Genomic DNA, 21,755 nt, shown 5'->3' with positions numbered 1-21,755 from the left:
ATGTTTTTCTCCAATGTTCAAGAGGCTCTACGATGGATTAGAGCTCTATAAAAATTGAACACGTATCTCATTTTGGGTCCCTGAGCCTACTCTCCTCTTCAGTATACTACACCATCACGTATAGAGAGCAAGGGTTCAGAAACCTGAAGCAACAACCGAGCAACAATGGCTGGAGGTTGGTCTTTTAATTTCCGCAATTATGAGTATGATCTGAACATGTTTATTTTGTTTGATTTTTGCCATGTTTAGATCTTAAGGATATTAGTTTTCATTTGGTATCAGAGCACGTTGTTTCCTCTGCCTTGTTTTGTATCGGGTTTTTTGGATATCTCTTTTTCAACCCCATAATTGTTTCTAAAACTGGAGACGGAGTAGAGGATGATTTTTCTGCCATTTCTGTAATTAAAATGGTGTTTTTCGATGTTCAAAACGTGGAGAAATGGTCGGTTTTCATTTCGGGTCCGCGGGTCATAAACGGGTAAAAATGACCCGTCCCAAGGTTGAAGATGACTGAAACGCAATGTGTTTTCGCGTTTTGTATGTTTTGTTTGCTATTGACAGACATCTGTTTTATATTTTAAAATGTATCATACTTATGAGAAAAAGCGCTTGGCTGGAGTGGTTTGTTCACTTGCATATAGCTGTCATGGCATGGGTTCGAATCTGAAGTCTTGCATGTTTTTTGATTTTCCTCTATTTTTATATGATGAGTCACGCATGAGTCACGCACATGTCATATGTTGAAGTCACTCATCCACGGTCAAATGATGCTGGAATTACGTGTTGCATGTTTCGTGATTGTTTTGATTCCCGTTTTCATTTCTTGCATGCTGGAACGATTTCGTAATTTCGTGTGGCATGCTTCGTACGTACGTGATCAAATGATTTGATTTCTTGCATGTTATTTTATAATTACGAGGTGTAATTATTTTTGTAATACATGTTATTCTTGGCTGCATTAAATATTGGAAATTAAGAATAATGATTATTGAATATTATATGCTTGTCCAATATTTGCTTATATTTATTTTATTTTATTTTGATATTAAAATAAAAATAAGATTTATTTTATTTTAATGTTTAGTGATATATATAATTTTAATAAGTTAGAGAATAGCCACAACATCTTTAATTGATTAAAATTATATATATATTTTTTAAAGATCACATTAAGAAAAACATTAATTGTAATTAATTATATGTGATGTGATGGAATATACCCACAGGAAATTTCTTACATTTGTATGATTGATTAGGATAAAATATTATATTATATTTCTTAATTTACCCACAGGAATTAAGAAAGGAAACATAATTTAATAGTTTTATCATAAGATTACATGAGTCTAATTGAATATGACTTTAGCTCACAGACAAGTTTTATGTCACTAGATTCGTTAAAAGAGACATGTTTGCATTGGTAAAACATGACATTTATTTTAGTCTCAAGTTATGATGATGAACATGTTTTTGACATTTGCAGTTTCTCAATCTATGAATATTTCTGATATCAAGTGTGGCATTCCTGAATTAAAGGGTGACAATTATAAGGTTTGGAAGGAGAGAGTTCTTCTTCATTTAGGCTGGATGGACATTGACTATGCTATTAGGAAACCAGCACCACCGGGTATTACTGAGACCAACACTCCAGATGCAGTTGATCTTTATGAAAAATGGGAGAGGTCAAATCGTCTCTCTGTGACGTTCATAAAGACCAACATTTCTGCTGGAATTCGGGGTTCTGTTGACCATCATGACAATGTCAAGGATTTACTAAAGGCTATTGATGAACAATTTACCACATCTGATAAATCTCTTGCCAGCACCCTTATAATGCAGTTTTCATCCTTAAAGCTCACTGGGATTAAAGGAGTGCGTGATCATATCATGCGCATAAGGGATATTGTGGCTCAACTGAAAGCTTTAGAGGTTACCATGTCTGATTCTTTCCTAGTGCACTATATTTTGTGCACCTTGCCTCACCATTATGCCCCCTTTAAAATCTCTTACAACACACATAAGGATAAGTGGTCTATTAATGAATTGTTGACCATGTGTGTTCAAGAAGAGGAAAGGTTAATGATGGAAGAAGGAGAGCAGGTGCTCTTAACTGGTTCTTTTAAGAAAAAGAAGAATCAAGATAATAAGAAGGGAAAGATTCCAGCTCAACCAATTATTAAGAAAGAATCCAAGTGCTTCTTTTGTAAAAAGAAAGGACACATGAAGAAGGATTGTTTGAAGTTTAAGAATTGGCTGGAAAAGAAAGGTAATTTATTTGCTTTTGTTTGTTATGAATCTAATATGACTAGTACTAATCATAACACATGGTGGATTGATTCTGGATCTACAATCCATGTTTCTAATACCTTACAGGGTATGCAAAACCTAAGGAAACCGATGGGAAGTGAGCAATACATCTATTCAGGAAGCAAGATGAGTTCACATGTGGAGGCCGTTGGGACATGCAATTTAGTTTTGAGCAGTGGTTTTATTTTAAATTTAGAAAAGACTTTTTATGTTCCTAGTTTTAGTAAAAACTTGATTTCTATTTCGCAACTTGCACCTTTGGGTTTTTCTTTTAAATTTATGGATTCTGGTTTTACTTTGTTGAATAAATCCAAAGTTATTGGTTTTGGTGAATTACGTGATGGTCTTTACTCTATTAATTTGCAAAATAATGATGCTGCTTATAATTCTATGCATGTTTCTTCTGGGTTAAAACGTTGTGTTATGAATGAGGATTCTTCTATGTTGTGGCACCGGAGATTAAGACATATCTCCATTGATAGAATTAAACGATTAGTAAATGATGGAGTACTTAGTACTTTAGATTTTGCTGATTTTGAGACTTGTGTGGATTGCATCAAGGGTAAGCAAACTAACAAGTCCAAAAGGGGTGCCAAGAGGAGTTCAAATATACTAGAAATCATTCATACAGATATTTGTTGTCCGGACATGGATGCAAATAGTCCAAGATACTTCATCACCTTTATTGATGATTACTCATGATATATGTACCTTTACTTACTTCGTTCTAAGGATGAAGCCTTGGATGCCTTTAAAGTTTTTAAGGCTGAAGTAGAGCTACAATGCGGAAAGCAAATTAAGATTGTGAGATCAGATAGAGGTGGAGAGTACTATGGTAAATACACAGAGAATGGACAAGCACCTGGTCCATTTGCGAGATTTCTTCAAGAACATGGGATTGTTGCCCAATACACTATGTCTGGTTCTCCAGATCAAAATGGTGTGGCAGAAAGAAGAAATCGAACATTAATGGATATGGTGAGAAGTATGAGGAGTAATGCAAAACTTCCTCAATTCTTATGGGCTGAAGCACTTAAAACGGCTGTGTATATAGTAAACCGAGTTCCAACCAAGGCTGTTCCAAAGACACCTTTTGAGTTATTCAAAGGTTGGAAACCCAGTTTACGACATGTACGCGTTTGGGGATGTCTGTCTGAAGTAAGGATTTATAACCCACAAGAGAAGAAACTAGACCCGAGGACTATTAGTGGGTATTTCATTGGATATGCTGAAAAGTCCAAAGGGTATAGATTCTATTGCCCATCTCATAGCACTAGAATTGTGGAATCAAGAAATGCAAAGTTTCTTGAAAATGACTTGATTAGTGGGAGTGATTTAATTCAAGATATTAGTTTTGAAAAGAATCACTATGAAGTTCAACCCTCTCAATCAAATGATAGACTGGTAGTCAATCACGCTCCTTCAGTTCAAAGATGTGTTAGACAACCAGTGATTCAAGTTTCACAAGTTGCTGAAGATTATAATGTAGATCAAGTTGTTGACCAGGAGCAACAAGTAAATGTTGAACAACCTATTGAGCAATCGGTTGAACAACAAGTTCCTGACCAAAGTGATGAGACAACATTAAGAAAATCTACTAGAATCAAAAGATCAGCAATTCCTAGTGATTATGTAGTGTATTTACAAGAATCAGATTATAACATTGGAGCCGAAAATGATCCTGAAACGTTTTCACAAGCCATGAATTCTAAGGAATCAAATTTTTGGTATAATGCTATGAAAGAGGAGATGAATTCTATGACGTCTAATCAAGTCTGGGATCTTGTTGAGTTGCCTCATGGTGTAAAATCCATTGGATGTAGATGGGTCTTTAAAACTAAAAAGGACTCACAAGGTAACATTGAAAGACATAAAGCAAGACTTGTTGCCAAAGGATTCACTCAAAGAGAAGGAATTGATTATAGTGAGGCATTTTCTCCTGTATCTAAGAAGGATTCTCTACGAATAATCATGGCATTAGTAGCTCATTTTGATTTTGAGCTACATCAAATGGATGTGAAAACAACATTCCTTAATGGTAATCTAGAGGAAGAGGTTTACATGAAACAACCTGAAGGATTTTTCTCTAGTGATGGTGAGCACTTAGTATGTAAGCTTAACAAATCCATCTATGGATTAAAACAAGCCTCACGCCAATGGTATTTAAAATTTCATGAAGTTATATCTTCATTTGGTTTTGAAGAAAACATCATGGATCAATGTGTATACCAGAAGGTTAGTGGGAGCAAGATTTTCTTTCTTGTTTTATATGTGGATGACATTTTGCTTGCAACTAATGACAAGGGTATGTTGTACGAGGTGAAACAATTTCTCTCAAAGAACTTTGATATGAAGGATATGGGTGAGGCATCTTATGTTATAGGCATTAAGATCCATAGAGAAAGATCTCGAGGTATTTTGGGTCTATCTCAAGAGACCTATATCAACAAGGTTTTAGAGAGGTTTAACATGAAAGATTGTTCACCAAGTGTAGCTCCCATTGTGAAGGGTGACAAACTCGAGTTGAGTCAGTGCCCGAAAAATAATCTTGAGCGGGAACACATGAAAAATATTCCATATGCTTCAGCTGTTGGAAGTCTTATGTATGCTCAGGTTTGTACTAGACCTGACATTGCATTTGCAGTTGGAGTTTTAGGAAGATATAAGAGTAATCCTGGAGTTGACCATTGGAAAGCTGCAAAGAAGGTAATGAGATACCTTCAAGGAACAAAAGATTTCATGCTCACATATAGACGGACCGATAGTTTGGAGGTGATAGGCTACTCTGATTCAGACTTCGCTGGTTGCATTGATACCAGAAAATCTACATCTGGTTATGTTTTTATGCTGGCTTGTGGAGCTGTATCTTGGAGCAGCAGAAAGCAGACCTTGACTGCTACTTCTACTATAGAGGCTGAGTTCGTTTCTTGTTTTGAGGCTACCTCACATGGTGTATGGTTGAAGAGTTTTATATCTGGGCTTAGAGTTGTGGATTCAATTGCTAAGCCATTGAAGTTGTATTGTGATAACTCTGCTGCTGTTTTCATGGCTAAGAATAACAAAAGTGGAAGTCGAAGTAAGCATATCGACATTAAATATCTAGCCATAAGAGAACGTGTTAAGGAAAAGAAAGTTGTCATTGAGCACATTAGCACTGAGTTAATGATTGCTGATCCTTTAACTAAATGCATGCCACCAAAGAATTTTAAGGATCATGTAACTCGAATGGGACTTGGTTCCATGATGTGACAATCATTGTAATTACTTGTTAAAACTCTTATTTAGTTTGATGTTTTCTCATTTATCTTGTGCACATACCTATTTGTTTTGAGAAAACTCATTAATTGTGACCTGGAATAAGCATATGGTTTATTCATTAGAGCTAATAGATTAGGATGAGAGACTTAATATATTGTGATACATGGGAGATAATACTCATTATCAAGAGGACCTATCACCATGATTCATATATTTGGTTTCCTAATTGATTGATAATTGGATAAATGGACCAAGTGGGAGAATGTTGACATATGCGTCATTTTGAAAACTGTTTTTGCAACAGTAACACGTTTGCAACAGCCACGTAAAAGGAAACAACGTTTCCGATTTTCACGTTGTTCTCTTGATCCTTTTACTTGCTACAGTTAACATATAATGTATGTGGTCCATTTTTCAACCCATTATCAAATAACTGCCGGATATGGTACTGTGATTCCCGCACGTTTTTCTCCAACGTTCAAGAGGCTCTACGATGGATTAGAGCTCTATAAAAATTGAACACGTATCTCGTTTTGGGTCCCTGAGCCTACTCTCCTCTTCAGTATACTACACCATCACGTATAGAAAGCAAGGATTCAGAAGCCTGAAGCAACAACCGAGCAACAATGGCTGGAGGTTGGTCTTTTAATTTCCACAATTATGAGTATGATCTGAACATGTTTATTTTGTTTGATTTTTGCCATGTTTAGATCTTAAGGATATTAGTTTTCATATCAAACCTAATTATAGCTCTAAAGACCATTTTTCATAAGATTTTTTAATATTTTTTTTTCTAAAAATAAAATATTAGTAACAACTCCATTAAACATATTTTTGCGTCATCTTATCATGATTTCGGTTACGACACCTTATATACCCTCCCCACAAATCAAACGTGACTTTTGTAAAAAAAGAAAAACCCATAACAACTAAAATTCTTAAATTCTTCAAAGTTTTTCAATATCAAAATATCAAAACGTTATATAATTTACTAAAAACAATAACAATTAATAAAATGTAGAATATTTTATTCAACTTTTAATCCACTAATTCAATACACTTTAAATAATTTAATGATGGATTTGATTTTTAAAACCTTGCTCACGGCCCCACGGGTACTTGCTAAAGCTATAAAATAATTTATTTTTATCAAATATATAGACAAAATAGAAGACAAAATTTATCATTGAAAAAAAGGACAAAATTGGAATCAACTTTACACAATGAGGTGTAAAATAAAAGCTTCTTTGACGTAATTACCTAAATGAGTGTGAAATATAAAATGCTACTTTAATCAATTAATATATTATTGTAAGCATATAATGATTTCTTTGTCACATTGACTGACACCGCACCAGACAGAGGAAAGAAGCCAGGGACGTCCCTTATAACCTGTACATCCTTTTTCTTCTTCTTTCTTCCGTTTTAGCATTAATCACTAATTCACTTCTCTCTTGTTTTAACTTTTATTTTTTAATTTTGATTTCAATTCACTTTATGGTTGTTCAGTCTCTAAATTTTTAGCTGTGTTTGATTCTTCGATTTTACAGTGTGAATGAAAAAAGTGATTATGGGTTCTTGAAGTTGTAACTCCGAATGCACACCCTTTCAAGCTTTTATTTTTTGCTTCCGTGGATTATAATTGCTCTTTAGACATGTTTCTTCAATCATTTGGTTACAAGTAAGAAAAAAAGAGAAAAAAAACTGTGAATTGTGGGTATGATGAAAAAAAAAAGGAGTCATGGGGTAGTGTTGTATCTGTGTTCCGTGCAACTACTTTTAAAATTTGTGTTTATTTTGGTTATTTGTCCGTTACAATTCACAAATCGCAAGTCATAACTGGGTTCTCTGCGATCTGCGCAGTTTGATTTTTATTTTATTTTTTATGAATGATGCAACACCTTCTTCTTCTTTTTTTTTTTTTGTCTTATTAGATTGTTAATTAGGTAGGTGAAACTACCTACGCAGATAAAGCGGAAACTGAATTCACGTAGCCAATATTTTAAAATTGAATTAACTAATCAAGTGAAACTCCGGTTCTTGTGCAGTGTACCTAACAGTCTAACACCCCTGTTTGTGGTTATCTCTGTTTTTTGTCATTTTGAGGTGTGCAGGTGTCATATTGGAGGTTGTTTTATTTATTTATTTTTTTAGAAAAATTATAGTGTGTTCTTCTACTATGTTTTCTTGCAATTTTATGTAATTATATTGTGTTCTTTAACTATATATAGCTTTTCTGCCTCTTTTTTAATTTCCTAAGGGTAGATAAGATAGGGGTGATATCATACTTTCTTTCAGTGTTAAAGATATTTGATTGATGGATGTTTTTTATTTTCCTGTCATGGGTTGTTTCTGCGGATATTAACTTAATTGTTATGTACATTAGATTGTGTATTTGTGTAGCCTCTTGCTCTCTCTCTTCGTGCTTGTTATCCTGCACATGTTGGATGTTTTCTATAGGTTGAGGCCAAATTTTCTAAAATGTTGGCAATTTGATGCAGATATTGAGCTTTGCTAGATTATGGGTTCTTTTTTTAGTATGTCTAATTCCAAGAACAATCAAAGTGAGTCTAATGAAACCTCTCCAATTGAGACCTGTAAGAGGCAAAGAATGTCATCCGCCTGTGTTGAAGAATGTCCAAGGCTTATCCCTAATCTCCCTGATGAGTTATCCATTCTGATTATTGCTAGACTTCCTAGAATTTGTTACTACCATGTAAGGCTGGTATCTAGGAGGTGGAAAGCAACTATCATGAGTTCAGAATTATATAAAGTAAGAAAAGAACTTGGAACAACTGAAGAGTGGTTATATCTGTTGGTTAGGGTTGGAGAAAATAAGCTCTTATGGCATGCTCTAGACCCCCGATCTCGAATATGGCAGAGGCTACCTATTATGCCCAGCGTTGTTGAAGAAGAGGAACCCCAAAAGGGTTCTTCTAGGCTTTGGATGTGGAACATGGTGGAAGGTATCAGAATTGCTGAAATTATTAGAGGTCTGCTTGGACAGAAGGATGCATTGGATGACATGCCTTTTTGTGGTTGTGCCTTTGGAGCTGTTGATGGATGTCTTTATGTTCTAGGTGGATTCTCAAAAGCTTCAACTATGAAATGTGTCTGGCGATTTGATCCGATACAAAATTTGTGGCAGAAGGTGAATTCTATGTCTACAGGTAGGGCATATTGTAAGACAAGCATCCTAAATGACAAGCTTTATGTTGTTGGAGGGGTTAGTCAAGGTCATGCTGGACTAGTTCCTCTTCAATCTGCTGAAGTTTTTGACCCCTTCACAGCTACATGGTCCCAAGTTCCTAGCATGCCATTCTCAAGAGCTGGAGTCCTTCCCACAGCTTTTTTGGCCGACATGTTAAAGCCTATTGCAACCGGGTTAACCTCATACAAGGGAAGGTTGTATGTTCCCCAAAGTTTGTATTCATGGCCCTTTTTTGTTGATGTTGGGGGAGAAATATATGATCCTGAAACAAATTCATGGATGGAAATGCCAACTGGAATGGGTGAAGGGTGGCCCATAAAGCAGGCTGGAACAAAATTGAGTGTTGTGGTGGATGGTGAATTGTATGCTTTTGATCCTTCTAATTCTGTGGATAGTGGAAGGATCAAGGTATATGATCAAGGAGAGGATGCATGGAAAGTTGTTATTGGAAAAGTCCCTGTGTATGATTTTACAGATTCGGAGTCTCCATATCTATTAGCAGGTTTCCATGGAAAGCTTCATTTCATCACAAAAGATGCCAATCATGATATTGCTGTTATGCAGGCTGATCTGAGCAGTAATTTGGATTCTTCACCATCAACCTCAACACATCTATCACCCAAATCTTATTATGATGGATTACTTCCAGAATCGGCCGCTGAATCTGATGCAGTTGTTTGGAAAGTAGTTGCCAGCAGAGGTTTTGGGCAGGCTGAACTGATCAATTGCCAGGTTATTGATCTCTAGGCTGATACTAAGCAACAAATCTGATATCCAAGATGTCAATTTATTGCAAGTTATGCATCATATATACAAATGCCATAATAGTTTGTGTTTAGTAAATATTTTTATCTCAGGAAAATGTGTCTCATAGAAACTGTCAGCTTTGACAATGATATGCTTGTTGGTTGGTAAATACTCAATTTTATTGCAAACAGAATAGTATCAAACAACTCACTCTACTAGAATTATCATTTAAAAGTGCAACTTGCAGAAATTTAACATACTCTCACGCAAGTCATTGAATAAAAACCTGGTCTCAGGATAGCATCTAATTATCTAAATGATTCAACTTGTGCTCATAATTGGCATAATTTCAGTTGCTAGCGCTATCCCCAACTAATGTGGAGCAAGTTGAAATAGGCATTTATCTACAAATTCGTGGGCATATGATAAAATATGTTCCTTCTCAGGTGATTTCCCACACTGATTGTCCCCTAATAATAATTTACTGACTCGAAATATTGAACCACTTATAGAATAGGGAATGTTGGTTAAGATCTTGCTGTTAAGGGATGCTCATAGTTGCTAACATTCATGTTGGGATTTTTTAGTAACAAGACATTATGTATGAGATAGCGGGGACAGAGGATCTGCGACAAACCGACAGTGCTAATGTGCAAGCATCTTGGGATTTTCTTAGTGAATTTAAAATCCAGTTTTAAAAAAATCTAGTTGTTCACAGGAATATTTGGTCATATTATATAACCAATAGAGATTGGGTCTAGCAGAAAAAATTAGTCTCTGCAATGTGATCAACTAAGTTTCAAACCTATGCTGGGAGAGATGTTCAAGCCCCTTATAATTTGTGGGTTTGAATTTAATCCAATCTTACAAAACAAGTTTGATAAAAGATGTCATTCACTTTTATAATTTATGTATCTTTAGTAGATTTATAATTGTTTTGTTTTATATATATTTCTTCACTTCCAATATTATTAGACTTGATGCATAAATAAATACTAAATGATCCTTTTTGAATGATTTACCATAAGTAAAACTTAGATATTTTTCAACAATGTCTGAATGTATTTTGAGTAAAATTGTTTTAGAATGAAAATATACATAAAAATAAAAAATAAATGGTCATATTACAAACTGTCAAGGGCTCAAGTGAAAAACTTGTTCCAGTGTTCATGCCGTGTTGCAGTAATAACAATGAAAAAAATATGCAATAAAGCAGCAAGTATTTCATACTGTTGTTTCTAATTTCTTTTAATTATTACTCTCTTTGTCTTATGTGTCACGTTTATAATATTTGTTTGTCATTCTAGAAAACCAAGAAGTTACTGATTATTTTTTTTTCCCAACAATACCTTTATTTAGTGCAAGAAATAAATGCATTACTAGATGTATAATTGCAATTGTAAGAGTGTCAGATTGAGAGAGTGAATGATGCTACCATTCCTCAAATTGATTATATTTTAAATATATTACGTGTGTATTGTGGTTTTATGGGTTTCAGCTTTCTTTTGTTTTGTTTTGTTTTCTGTTTTTTGTTTTTTTTTCCCCTTTTACGTGTCTCCTTTGTTCTGTTGGTATTTTGTTGTTAGTGATTTGGAACATTGTGGTAATTTTCCAATCTGTAAACATCAAGCGCTTCATATAGAATGATGTTTGCAAGTTATAACTGCACCTTTGTCACATGTTACAAACTAGTATTATTTATAAACAAAGAATTCTAATTATATGTAACATCTAATAACTACTACAATCTTTATCATTTATGACTTTTATTTTCAATTTCCACCGATGACTTCTAGTATGTTTGTATGTCTCTTACAATCAATTTTAACCCTCCAAAATCACGATAAAATATCTAATCTCATGTTTGTTACACGGAAAAGGTGGATAAATTAATTGTCATAACGTGATAATTAAAATTTTTTTATTTTTATTCATTTTAACTTCTCTCATATCTATTCTCATAAAAATATTTCTATCATTAATTAAACACACTATTTTAATATACCAAAAAAATATTATTCTCATCATTATATTCCAAGGAATATTATTTTCAAAATAAAAATTGATAACATAAAACAAACGCAACTAAAGAGTTGAAGCAACTAACCAGCACCAAAAACAATAGTGTAAGACTAATTGAATTAGAAAGCCTAATTATGCCAAGAAAGGAAATTACTTGACCAAATTATCAAAAAAAAAAATAGGCCGAGAAAACTTTCAACGAAATTAAGAATGGGTCCATGGAACAATTAAAAAAGAAAAAGAAGAATAAGCCCAAGAGAAACTTATTAGTAGGGACTGATATTCTCACCCCCATTCTTACCAAACTAATTTTTAGAGCTATTTTCAGTTTTAATTGAAAATAAAAACCCAAAGTCGAGGTCCCCAGGTTGCTTTTTGTTTAAAACCCATGAAATTATGAGAAGCAAATTCATTCAATTGAAGGAACCTGTTAAATTCACCTTTCGAAATGTCAATTATTCACCGATAGAAACAAATATAATATAAAATAAAAATCTCTGATGAGTAGTATTAGTTTAATCATATTTGGCTCGTACTCTCACAAGTTACATCTTTTGGACCGACTATAAGACTAACTCTAGGCATTAGAGATCGACAAGTTCATCTCATTTCATTAATTTCACAATAGAAATAATTGGAGCATACATTATACATATAAAAATGACCAAAGAAAAGGAACAAAAACTAGGACACATGAATCATGAATTTGCAGGTCCAGTGTCGTTGTAGTCCGATATTCGAGAAATGTTCTTGTTGTGCTTCTTGGAGACCCATGAGAAACACCCAGTTGATGTTTTGTCCTCAAAACCCGTTTCAATTGTAGAAATCTTCATGTTGGTGCTTTTCTCTCCCTCTTCTTCTTGGGCTCTTTTTTTCATTTTTTCCATGTGTAGCTTCCGCGTCACGTAGGTCTCAGCAAAATCAAACCCTATGGTTGCCATGGCCATTAAGAAAAATGGTTAATTTGAAGTGAGAAGAAAGATGGGTTTGATTCATGTATATATATTGCATTGGCTTGGGGAACAAGCATAAAAAGAGGTCCAATGTGAATGAAATTAATTTTGCTGTGTTTCCAAGTCACGGTGCGTCGGTGACCGTTATTTCGTCGCGTTTTTCTTTTTATCTTGGAATTTGATTCGTGCTACCCAAGTGTACGCACGAAATCAATGACGAATGCAAATTTGGATTCTTCTCTCTTTTTCTTTTTTTTCCGTCCTATTTATAATTTGACATTTAATATTTTGACAAAATATTAACAAGTAAATTACTGAAAATATAAATTTTGGCAGTAAATAAAATAAATATTTAGAGTTTATTAAATTTTAAGTAATTTTTAATAAATTTCTTATTTTTATATTAATTAATTAATTAATTAATTTTTCTCTCTATTTTATTTATATTTTATTTTCACTACAAAATGATTAAAATATAATAAATATTAATATTTCATTATTATTGTAAAATAGCTATGAAAATAGATTTTTTTTTAACTAAAACATAAAAAAAATGAAACAATGGAAGTATTGTTTTTTAATTTGAATTAGTTTTATAGTCGGTCAAGATAATTATTTTTATAAGTAAACTAAATAGAAATTAGATACCAATTTTAAAAAATTCAACAAATTTTATCATCAATGATACTCTGAATAGAATGATAATTTAAATGTCTTTTATTTAATTTTTTAATTTATTATTTTCATCCGATAAAAATAAAATACAAATAGGTTTTTCCTACTTTCTTTTCGAGTGAAATCTTATCGTAGTAATCGGCACTTGTTTTCTTTGGTCCTGTACATTTTAAGGTGAGTACAAGTGTATTTTTGTTTCAATATTTATGATTAAAATTAATTTATAAAATTTTAATTACCAAATATTTAGTTTTGAGAATTAAAAAGAAAATTAATCATTAAAATGGATAAGTACTAGTCTCTTTAGTCTGCAATATGAAAAATTAGTCAATTCAATATCAAGATTTATAAAATATTAATAATTTTACTCATTTATTTTGATATTCATTAGTTGATTTGATCATTAATTTTATTGTGTATTAATATTCAATTTAATTCTGAATGTCAAAAATCAAATGGACCGATGATTCTCAAATTTAAGAATCAAACAAATGATCATTAATTTATAAAAAAAACGATGATAAAAAATTAAGAGACTAAGTTAACTAAATTTGTAAAATTTAAGACCAAATTGATAGTTAATATTATTTATAAGACTAAATTAATTGATAATTGACAAAATAAATCACTTAAATTATTTTTATATATAATATTAATAACAAAGTCAATTAATATTTATAATTTTAAGAATTAATTTATTAAATAGTTCACCAATATATCGGTAATTAAAGTAGAAATGATTTTTTAAAATTTTTTTTAACTAAACTTTAGAATTCATGTTGAAATAAAACAAAATTTCTGATTAGAATGAGAAATTTGTTAGAGGTAATTAATAAAATTCTTGCATAAATGACTTTTTTTTTTCCACTTAATTGTGGTTGGTGTATGTCATTGCTAACGTAAATGGTGGTCCACGAACATCGGGGTGACGTTGCCTTTTTTGCTCCCACTACTTCATTTTTTATTTTAAGATAAAACCAGTGACTATACAAAACATCATATCATGGATTACATATGATCCAACCCCACTGCTTCATGAATCATGTGTAACATCAACAATCCTTACTAGATGGTAATTAATGGTGTTAATTTTGTGGGAGCAGAAAAATATAATGCAACTTGAGGGGAGTTTGCATAACTACGAGGGGGAGTACTAACAAAATTTATTTTTGAGAACACTACTAAGAATTTCTAAAAAAATAGTTTTTTTTTTTTATTCAGATGTTTGTTCCAATCATACTGACGCAGAAATAATTATGTCTTTCATTTATAAAAATAAAAAAGTCATGGAACGCAAAAAAAAAAAAAAAAAACAAAAAGATAAGACAAATCTTATTTTTATTATTCAAGAAATTATGGAATGATTTTTTGTCTCAAGTACAAAAACACGTAATATATCATATTGTCGAATCAATACTACTTTAACCCTTATTACTATGTCACCTATCACTGTTGTTGCAACTCTCGTTAATGTCATCACATTATAAGAAATGTGACACCCTTACTACCCCAACACATATATAATATAATTTAATTAAGAAGAATACACTTTTAATGGGTTCGTAAAAGGGTTCACGTAAAACTTCAAAACTGTTCTTTCTTCAATATAAGAAAATGACTGAAAATTAAAACTTGAAAGGTAAAATTTAAGAGTTTACAATTTTAAAATCATTTATTACAATACCAAATCCATATAAATATTCTGTCCTAGAAATCCTCTGCCCCGATGTCACACTATCAGAGCGTTCCCATAATTTAACTGTTGGCATTCTAGATGCCACTCGTAGCCGGATCTTCTTCACCTAAAATATCCACAGTTTGTACGGTGAGAAAAGAAAATATCTATATGCAAAATACATACAAACACATCACAATACAATCTCATCATAATTCATTATTTGATAAAATATATAGATATATATTTATATAAATCAATCATTCATCATCTTCACATCTCAATTCACATTTAACATATCTCATTTCATATACATATCTCAATCCATCATAATCCACACCAATTATACAATTAACAACATCATTTTCATATCCATAATTCATGTCAATCTTACAATTAACAATATCATATCCACATCCATAATTCACACCAATCTTACAATTAACAATATCATATTCACATCCATAATTCACATCAATCTTACAATTTACAATATCATATTCACATCCATAATTCACACCAATCTTACAATTTACAATATCATATTCACATCCATGATTCACACCAATCTTACAATTTAACACTATGCCAAGACCTTGCCACATCTGACACAAGTGATACGGGTTAATTGCCTCCCACACCAAACCAGGGTCACGCCCTCCCTGTAGCATCACTTACCCAGGGGCCGTGCCATCCCTAGTCATTAAGGAGTACGCTCGTCCCTGAAGCATCACCTACCCAGGGTTCGTATCATCCCTGATCATCCGGGAGTACGCTCGTCCCTGAAGCATCAACTACCCAGGGTTCGTATCATCCTTGATCCTTTAGTGTGAGGAACCACAATCACATTACAATTCACACAATCTCTTGTAATTAACCCTATGTCAGGGCTACCATAATTGACATAAGTGGTGTGTGTTAACTGTCTTACTCATCCCACACCATGCTAGGGTCACGCCCTCCCTGTAGCACCACTTACCCAGGGGTTGTGCCATCCCTAGTTATTAATGTGAGGAACCACAATCACAATCATAATCACATCCATACAACATCTCATCACATAGCTCAATTTCATATCACATACACAATTCCATATACACAACAGATAAGTCTAACAAAACAAGGGTTTACACACCCCTCAAGCAATTCACATCCATACAACAATTCACATACTCATCAAGCAATTCACCATGAGTACTCATTATAACAATAATATACAACTCAATTAATTTCCCAATTTAATACAATATTCATAAATGTAATAATAATCAATGGAATTATCAACATAAACAATAAAACCCTTAATTATTTCAAAACCTAGCTCACAGGCACTTTTCTACCGTTTCGTTCTCCCTCTCAGATCATCATTCTTACAAACTAAATATGTATTTCTAACCCTCAACATATACAGAATCTAATGGGGTCATTAATTCCTCAAACAGAAATAATCTAATTTTTCCCAAAACCTAACTTTCAGGCACTTTTCTATAATTTCGTTCTCTCTCCCAGAGCATAATTTTTACAAACAAATCATATATTCGTAGTCCTAAATATATACAGAATCACATAAGACAATTAATTCTCCAAACAGAAATAATTATAAAATTACTCATAACCCTAAGGGTTCTTCCTTTACCCAGTTCCCTCATGTAACTCTACATATAAATAATTTCCTTTTTTCCTCGTACCTGGATAAATAGGAACTCGGGCAGAACCTCCTCCTCTTTTTCCTTAAACAAGGATCGGAACTAAAACTGGAGCAGAACCTCATCCTTTGAGTTCCTCTTGGTCTTCAAAGAGAAGAAGAGGAACGAAAGAGAGAACAGAAGAGAAGAGAGAGTGAGAATGAGAGGTGTGTAGAAATGAGAGGATTTGAGGCTTATTTATAGGATTTTTCGCCCACCTACCACTACGGCCCGTTCCAAAATCGGAACGGCCCGTTCTGGGCCCTTCAAACCCACGTAAATTTTTCAACTAGAACGGCCCGTTCCCAAACCAGAACGGCCCATTCTCAAACCCAGCAGAACGGCCCATTCTGCTTCCAGAACGGCCCGTTCTCCAAACCAGAATAGCCCGTTCTCCCATCAGAACGGCCCGTTCTGCTTCTACAATTTTGGCCATACTCACTATTCCAGAACGGGCCGTTTCAATTTTGAAACGGCCGATTCTGGGCCACGAATTGGGCCTTTGGCCCACGAAAAATGGGCTGTTACAAGAAATGTTATATACAGTAACATAAAAAAAATATCATTATAGATATAATATATGTAACTATATATTTATTTGACATATAGATACATATAATCTTAATTAGTATTAATTTTAAATAAGATTTAATAACATATTTTGTGTCACTATAACTTATATCCACACATTTTAACAATATATCAACATATATTGTATCTATTGTAAAAGTAAAAGTAGATTTTAGTGACAAGTATTGTGTTACTATAAAATGTGTCACTATATGACAATTTTTTTGTAGTAATATCACTCATCACCACCATGTCTCTATTATTATTGTTGTTGTTGTCATCATCAATACCATTACTATCACTCTATTAAGATAATGATTAATTATGGCTATTAATATTAAAAGGATATTATAATAAATTTAACATTATTTTGTTTGTATTGTTCATTATTCATCAAACAAAATATGAAATAAAAAAGTTGTCTAATGACTTAAGCATTTGTTCTTTATTGTTCTCCTTATCAACTATCTTATTGTGTATCAAACATACTGAAATGTTAGATTATAAGCTTTTCTAAACATACTTTTTGGCTAACTTTTTTTTTTATATTTAAAATAAGGTCTTACACTTGAGTTTTGTGAATAAAAAAAATTATAAAAAAGTATTTTTATTAAAGGTAATTAGTACTTTTTTTTTATAATACAACATAATTGATTAATATTTTATATTAATAATATAGTTTAAAAAAACACTACGAGCAAAATGTGAAGTATAGGCTAAGCATTTAATAATTTATTAGGGGAATGAAAAATTTGTAATACTGTACATTTTACTAATTGTTGTTGATTTTATTAAAATATATGTTATTGTGTTGATTTGTTGTCTAATTGTCGTGAAACTATAGAATTATGAAATTTCTTATGAGTTTGTAATTATTTAAGAGTGTCTTTAAGTAGAGGCCAAGTTGGACCTAGGAGAAGGTATATAAGATTTTTTTTAAGACTTGAGTTTCATAAGTTCATTTCTTAAAGAAACTTAGAACGAATTTAGAGAGAAAAACTCTAGATCTTGACTTTCTTCTTTCTTCTTCCTAGACTTCCTGAGAGTGTAGAAGATCTTGGTTAAGTGGTGGAGTAGGGATTCAAAAACCTTGGAATTGAGAATCCAAGTTGTTGGAGTGACCATGCGGAGTTGCTTGGGGAAAACTCCATTTTCTTCCTTCTCCTGCTTTTTCTTAGATTTTGAGGTAAGGAAAGCTAGAATTGTAATTCTTATTGAATTTTGAAGTAGTATGTATGTTGTTTTCAGTGAATCTGTGGCTGTGTTGATGAATGGGAATGAATTCTTGAAGTTGTGAGTTTGGTGTTTTATGAGCATTGAGAATAACTTGGTGAATCTTATTTTGTAAGGGTTGCATGTGGATTTTGTTGTTATATTTGAGTTGCTTGGAATGTGCTTCCATAATTAGATTTCCTAAATTTCAGGTATAGAGCCAAATTCGTGAATTTGCTAAGTGCATAATTCCTCATCGTGTTGGGTGTAACTTCACGGTGTCAGACGTGACATAGGCCAAAGGCTCTCTGGCTTACTGACATTGAATGTGAGATTGATAGCGTCAGATGTGAGTTCGAGGAGAGCTCTTTGACTTGGTTATGTCTGGTATGGGTTGAATGACGTTGGGTGTAGATGCCCTTGAAGCTTTCTGATTAGGTGATGTTGGACCTTAGTTGAGTGGCACCAGGTGTGATCAAGACAAAGGCTCTTTGCCTAGATAACATGGGTGCTAGTTTAATGATGTTAAACATGTATCTAAAATGGGGTCGAACGTGAGTTTAGTCATGCCAAGAGTGAATACCACAAGGACTCTCTATTTCATCCACACCAAATGCAGGTTGAGTGATGTTGGACGTGGGTGAGCTAGAGGCTCTTTGAATCAATGGCATCGAGCACGAGAAGAATGGTGTTGGGCATAGGCTGTTTATTGAAAATATGTTGTTTTCTTACCTAAGTGTTGAACATATATAGGTTAGATGAATCTATTACATGCCAAAGGTTGAGGTATGGTGTTTGTAAACACCAATTTTGTTCCATTAATCTTCCCACTATTTTCTCTCTCAAAGTTTTCAAGTTAATGATTCAATAATAAAATATTTTACAAATTAGATTTAAATTTCAACAATATATACAAGAAAGAATAAAAAAGACAAAAAATGGAAGCCAAATGTAACACCTCAATTTTCATACTTTTGTGGAGGGTAATTTAGTAATTTTCATGGGATTTTCGTAGCCCAGAACGGGTCGTTCCCAAACCGGAACGGGCCGTTCCAAGCTTCCAAAAAGACCTATAATTTCTAGCCCGGAACAGACCGTTCCCAAACTGGAATGGGCCGTTCCAACCTTCCAAAAAGATCTATAAATTCTAGCCTGGAACGGGTCATTCCAAATATGACCGTTGTGAGTAAAGATGCAACGCCAGAATGGGCCGTTCCGGTCACTCCTGAAAGTCTATAAATAGCAGTGCCTTGGCCTTCCCAACAGACACACATTTCCACTTTGGACTTCTTCTTCTTCTTCTACACTCTTTGAAGACCAGAGGGAACCCAGAGGAAGAGAACAATAAGTTACCACTTCTTGAGCGAAGAATAGTGAGTATATTGAACTCACTTCTTTTTATTTTTTTTATTTTATTTTTTCTTTTTATATTAGTAATATCTGTCATTTTAAAAAAGATTATTTGTCATCTTAAAGTCCTCATTTAAATTCAAAATATGATTAAGTATCAAAATATAGTGTTAGAATATTCAATATAAATATTTGAAGTATCGTATCAAAAAATTTATTAGAGGAATGGTTAATTAGATGTGATATCTTTTTAACCTTTGAATTTAAAATACAAGTTGTGATTACTTGATATCTTTAAATTTTTTCTCCAAAAACAAAAATGTCCAACCAAAAAATCTTTTAAGATAATAATATCTATAGCAATAATTATAATTAAAATTTTATTAAATTGACTTTGGTGTACACCTTAGTCAATTTTATATTTTTAGGGTGAATGAGCTGAGACAGTTCAAGAATCCTATATTTAACAAAAATAAAATTTAATTAAAAAATATTAACACACAAATATTTTCTACAAAGAACTACGTGACTCTAATTCTCCATTGCATATGGAGATATGTAGGAGCAGGAAATAAATCTTGTCGAGCCAAAAAATAATAATATTATATTTTTGATAAATGCATTAGTTAAATAAAATACATTTGTTTGTTACAGTTAATTTAATTAATCTAGGGTGAGATAAATATTTTATAAATAATTTGTTTAATGAATTAAAGGTAATCGTCTTAGGATGAACGTTGTGAGGTGCTAATACCTTCCTCACACGTAATCGACTCTCGAACTCAAAAATTTAGTTTTCGTAGACTATTTTCTACTTTATGGTTTTTCCAATATTTTTCCGTAAAAAATAACCACTAGTACAAAAGAGGTATTCCACGTCGGTTATTTTGAGCTTTTTACGTCAGAAAAAATACCGATGTTAATGCGGGAGACGTAAATCCACGTCGGCCCTGTAAAACCGACGTAAATTTACGTCAGATATTACCAAGGTCCGACGTAAAAAAGTAGTAAAAAAAACAAAAAAAACATAACGAATGAAAGCAGAACGGCCTGTTCTGCTTGCAGAACGACCTGTTCTACTTGTAGAACGGCCCGTTCTCCATTCAAAATGCCCCGTGCTGCAAGGAGAACGAGTCATTCTGCAAGCAGAACGACCCGTTCTGCTTCGTAGAACAACCCAAAAGAAAAGGCCAACGACCTATACAAATAGAACAACCAAAAAACCGAATAGAACAGATAGCCACAATAGCAATGCGAAGCAAAAAGGTGTTAACGAAACCTTGATTCATACCTGATGAGCTGCAACAGTATGCGAATGAATAACAAAGAGTTCACCCCACTCTGCAAAAGACAAAAAAATGATTCAGTAACAAAGGAGAGGGAGAGGGTTTACAGAGAAAAAAATGAAAAGTGATGAAGAGTGAATGCGCGCGGAGTGCCTCGCACATTCAAATTCGCGTCCTTTTTTTACGTCGGACCTGGTAGGGTCCGACGTAAAATGTCAAATCTATGTCGGACACAACATACGTCCGACGTAGATTTGACATTTTACGTCAGACCATACCAGGTCCGACGTATAAAAGTTCGCGAAAATTACAAAAATGCCACCGCGTTTTTGTTACGTCGGATTTTAGTGTTTTCGACGTTAAAGAGGTGACGTAATATACTAATTTTCCACTAGTGAACATTGGCGGCGGCTCCTTATTTTTTAATTTATTTTTTGCCGTCCCGTTGCAATTTCGGTTGCGACAGTGTTATTTCTTTGTACATTGATGATTAAGTTGTTAAAATTTTTTGTTGATGTAGGATGTTGGTTTTATGTACCTTGATTTGGGATAATGTATATAGATGAATAAGTTGCATGTTGAGGTGATGGTGTTGATAATGCTTAAGGCATTGAGTTGTGTTGTGTTGATTGACTTTGGACTAAAAAAGATGTTTTTAAGTTGAATATTCCATTATGAGGATATTGTGTTGTGGTACTCCACGAGTCTATTTTGTTGAAAGCCTTTTTTGAGATGTTGACTCTTGAAATGGATACTTGATCAGTTTTTTCTAGAACCGTAGTTGATGCGGTATGAAGGCAAGGT

The 21,755-nt window shown here is 33.1% G+C and overlaps 1 protein-coding gene across 2 annotated transcripts; it reads left to right on the top strand.

The window, feature by feature from the left end:
- Window positions 1-6,824: 6,824 nt before the first annotated feature.
- Window positions 6,825-9,699, top strand: LOC109814811 (F-box/kelch-repeat protein At1g22040). 2 transcript variants are annotated; one of them, XM_020379323.3, is made up of 2 exons: window positions 6,825-6,959; window positions 8,067-9,699. In XM_020379323.3, exon 2 carries the CDS (start codon window positions 8,087-8,089, stop codon window positions 9,521-9,523), a length of 1,437 nt encoding a protein of 478 aa, XP_020234912.1. In that variant the 5' UTR covers window positions 6,825-6,959; window positions 8,067-8,086; the 3' UTR covers window positions 9,524-9,699. The 2 variants fall into 2 exon arrangements, with proteins under 2 accessions (XP_020234912.1, XP_082919507.1); XM_083063381.1 differs by lacking the exon at window positions 6,825-6,959 and adding an exon at window positions 6,984-7,246.
- The last annotated feature ends 12,056 nt before the right edge of the window (window positions 9,700-21,755 follow it).

The sequence above is a fragment of the Cajanus cajan genome, chromosome 9, assembly GCF_000230855.2.
Source record: "Cajanus cajan strain Asha chromosome 9, NIPB_CcT2T_4, whole genome shotgun sequence".
In the NCBI taxonomy this organism is placed as follows: domain Eukaryota; kingdom Viridiplantae; phylum Streptophyta; class Magnoliopsida; order Fabales; family Fabaceae; genus Cajanus; species Cajanus cajan.
Note: the sequence above shows the minus strand (reverse complement) of the source record. Positions and strands in the feature narration are given on the sequence as shown.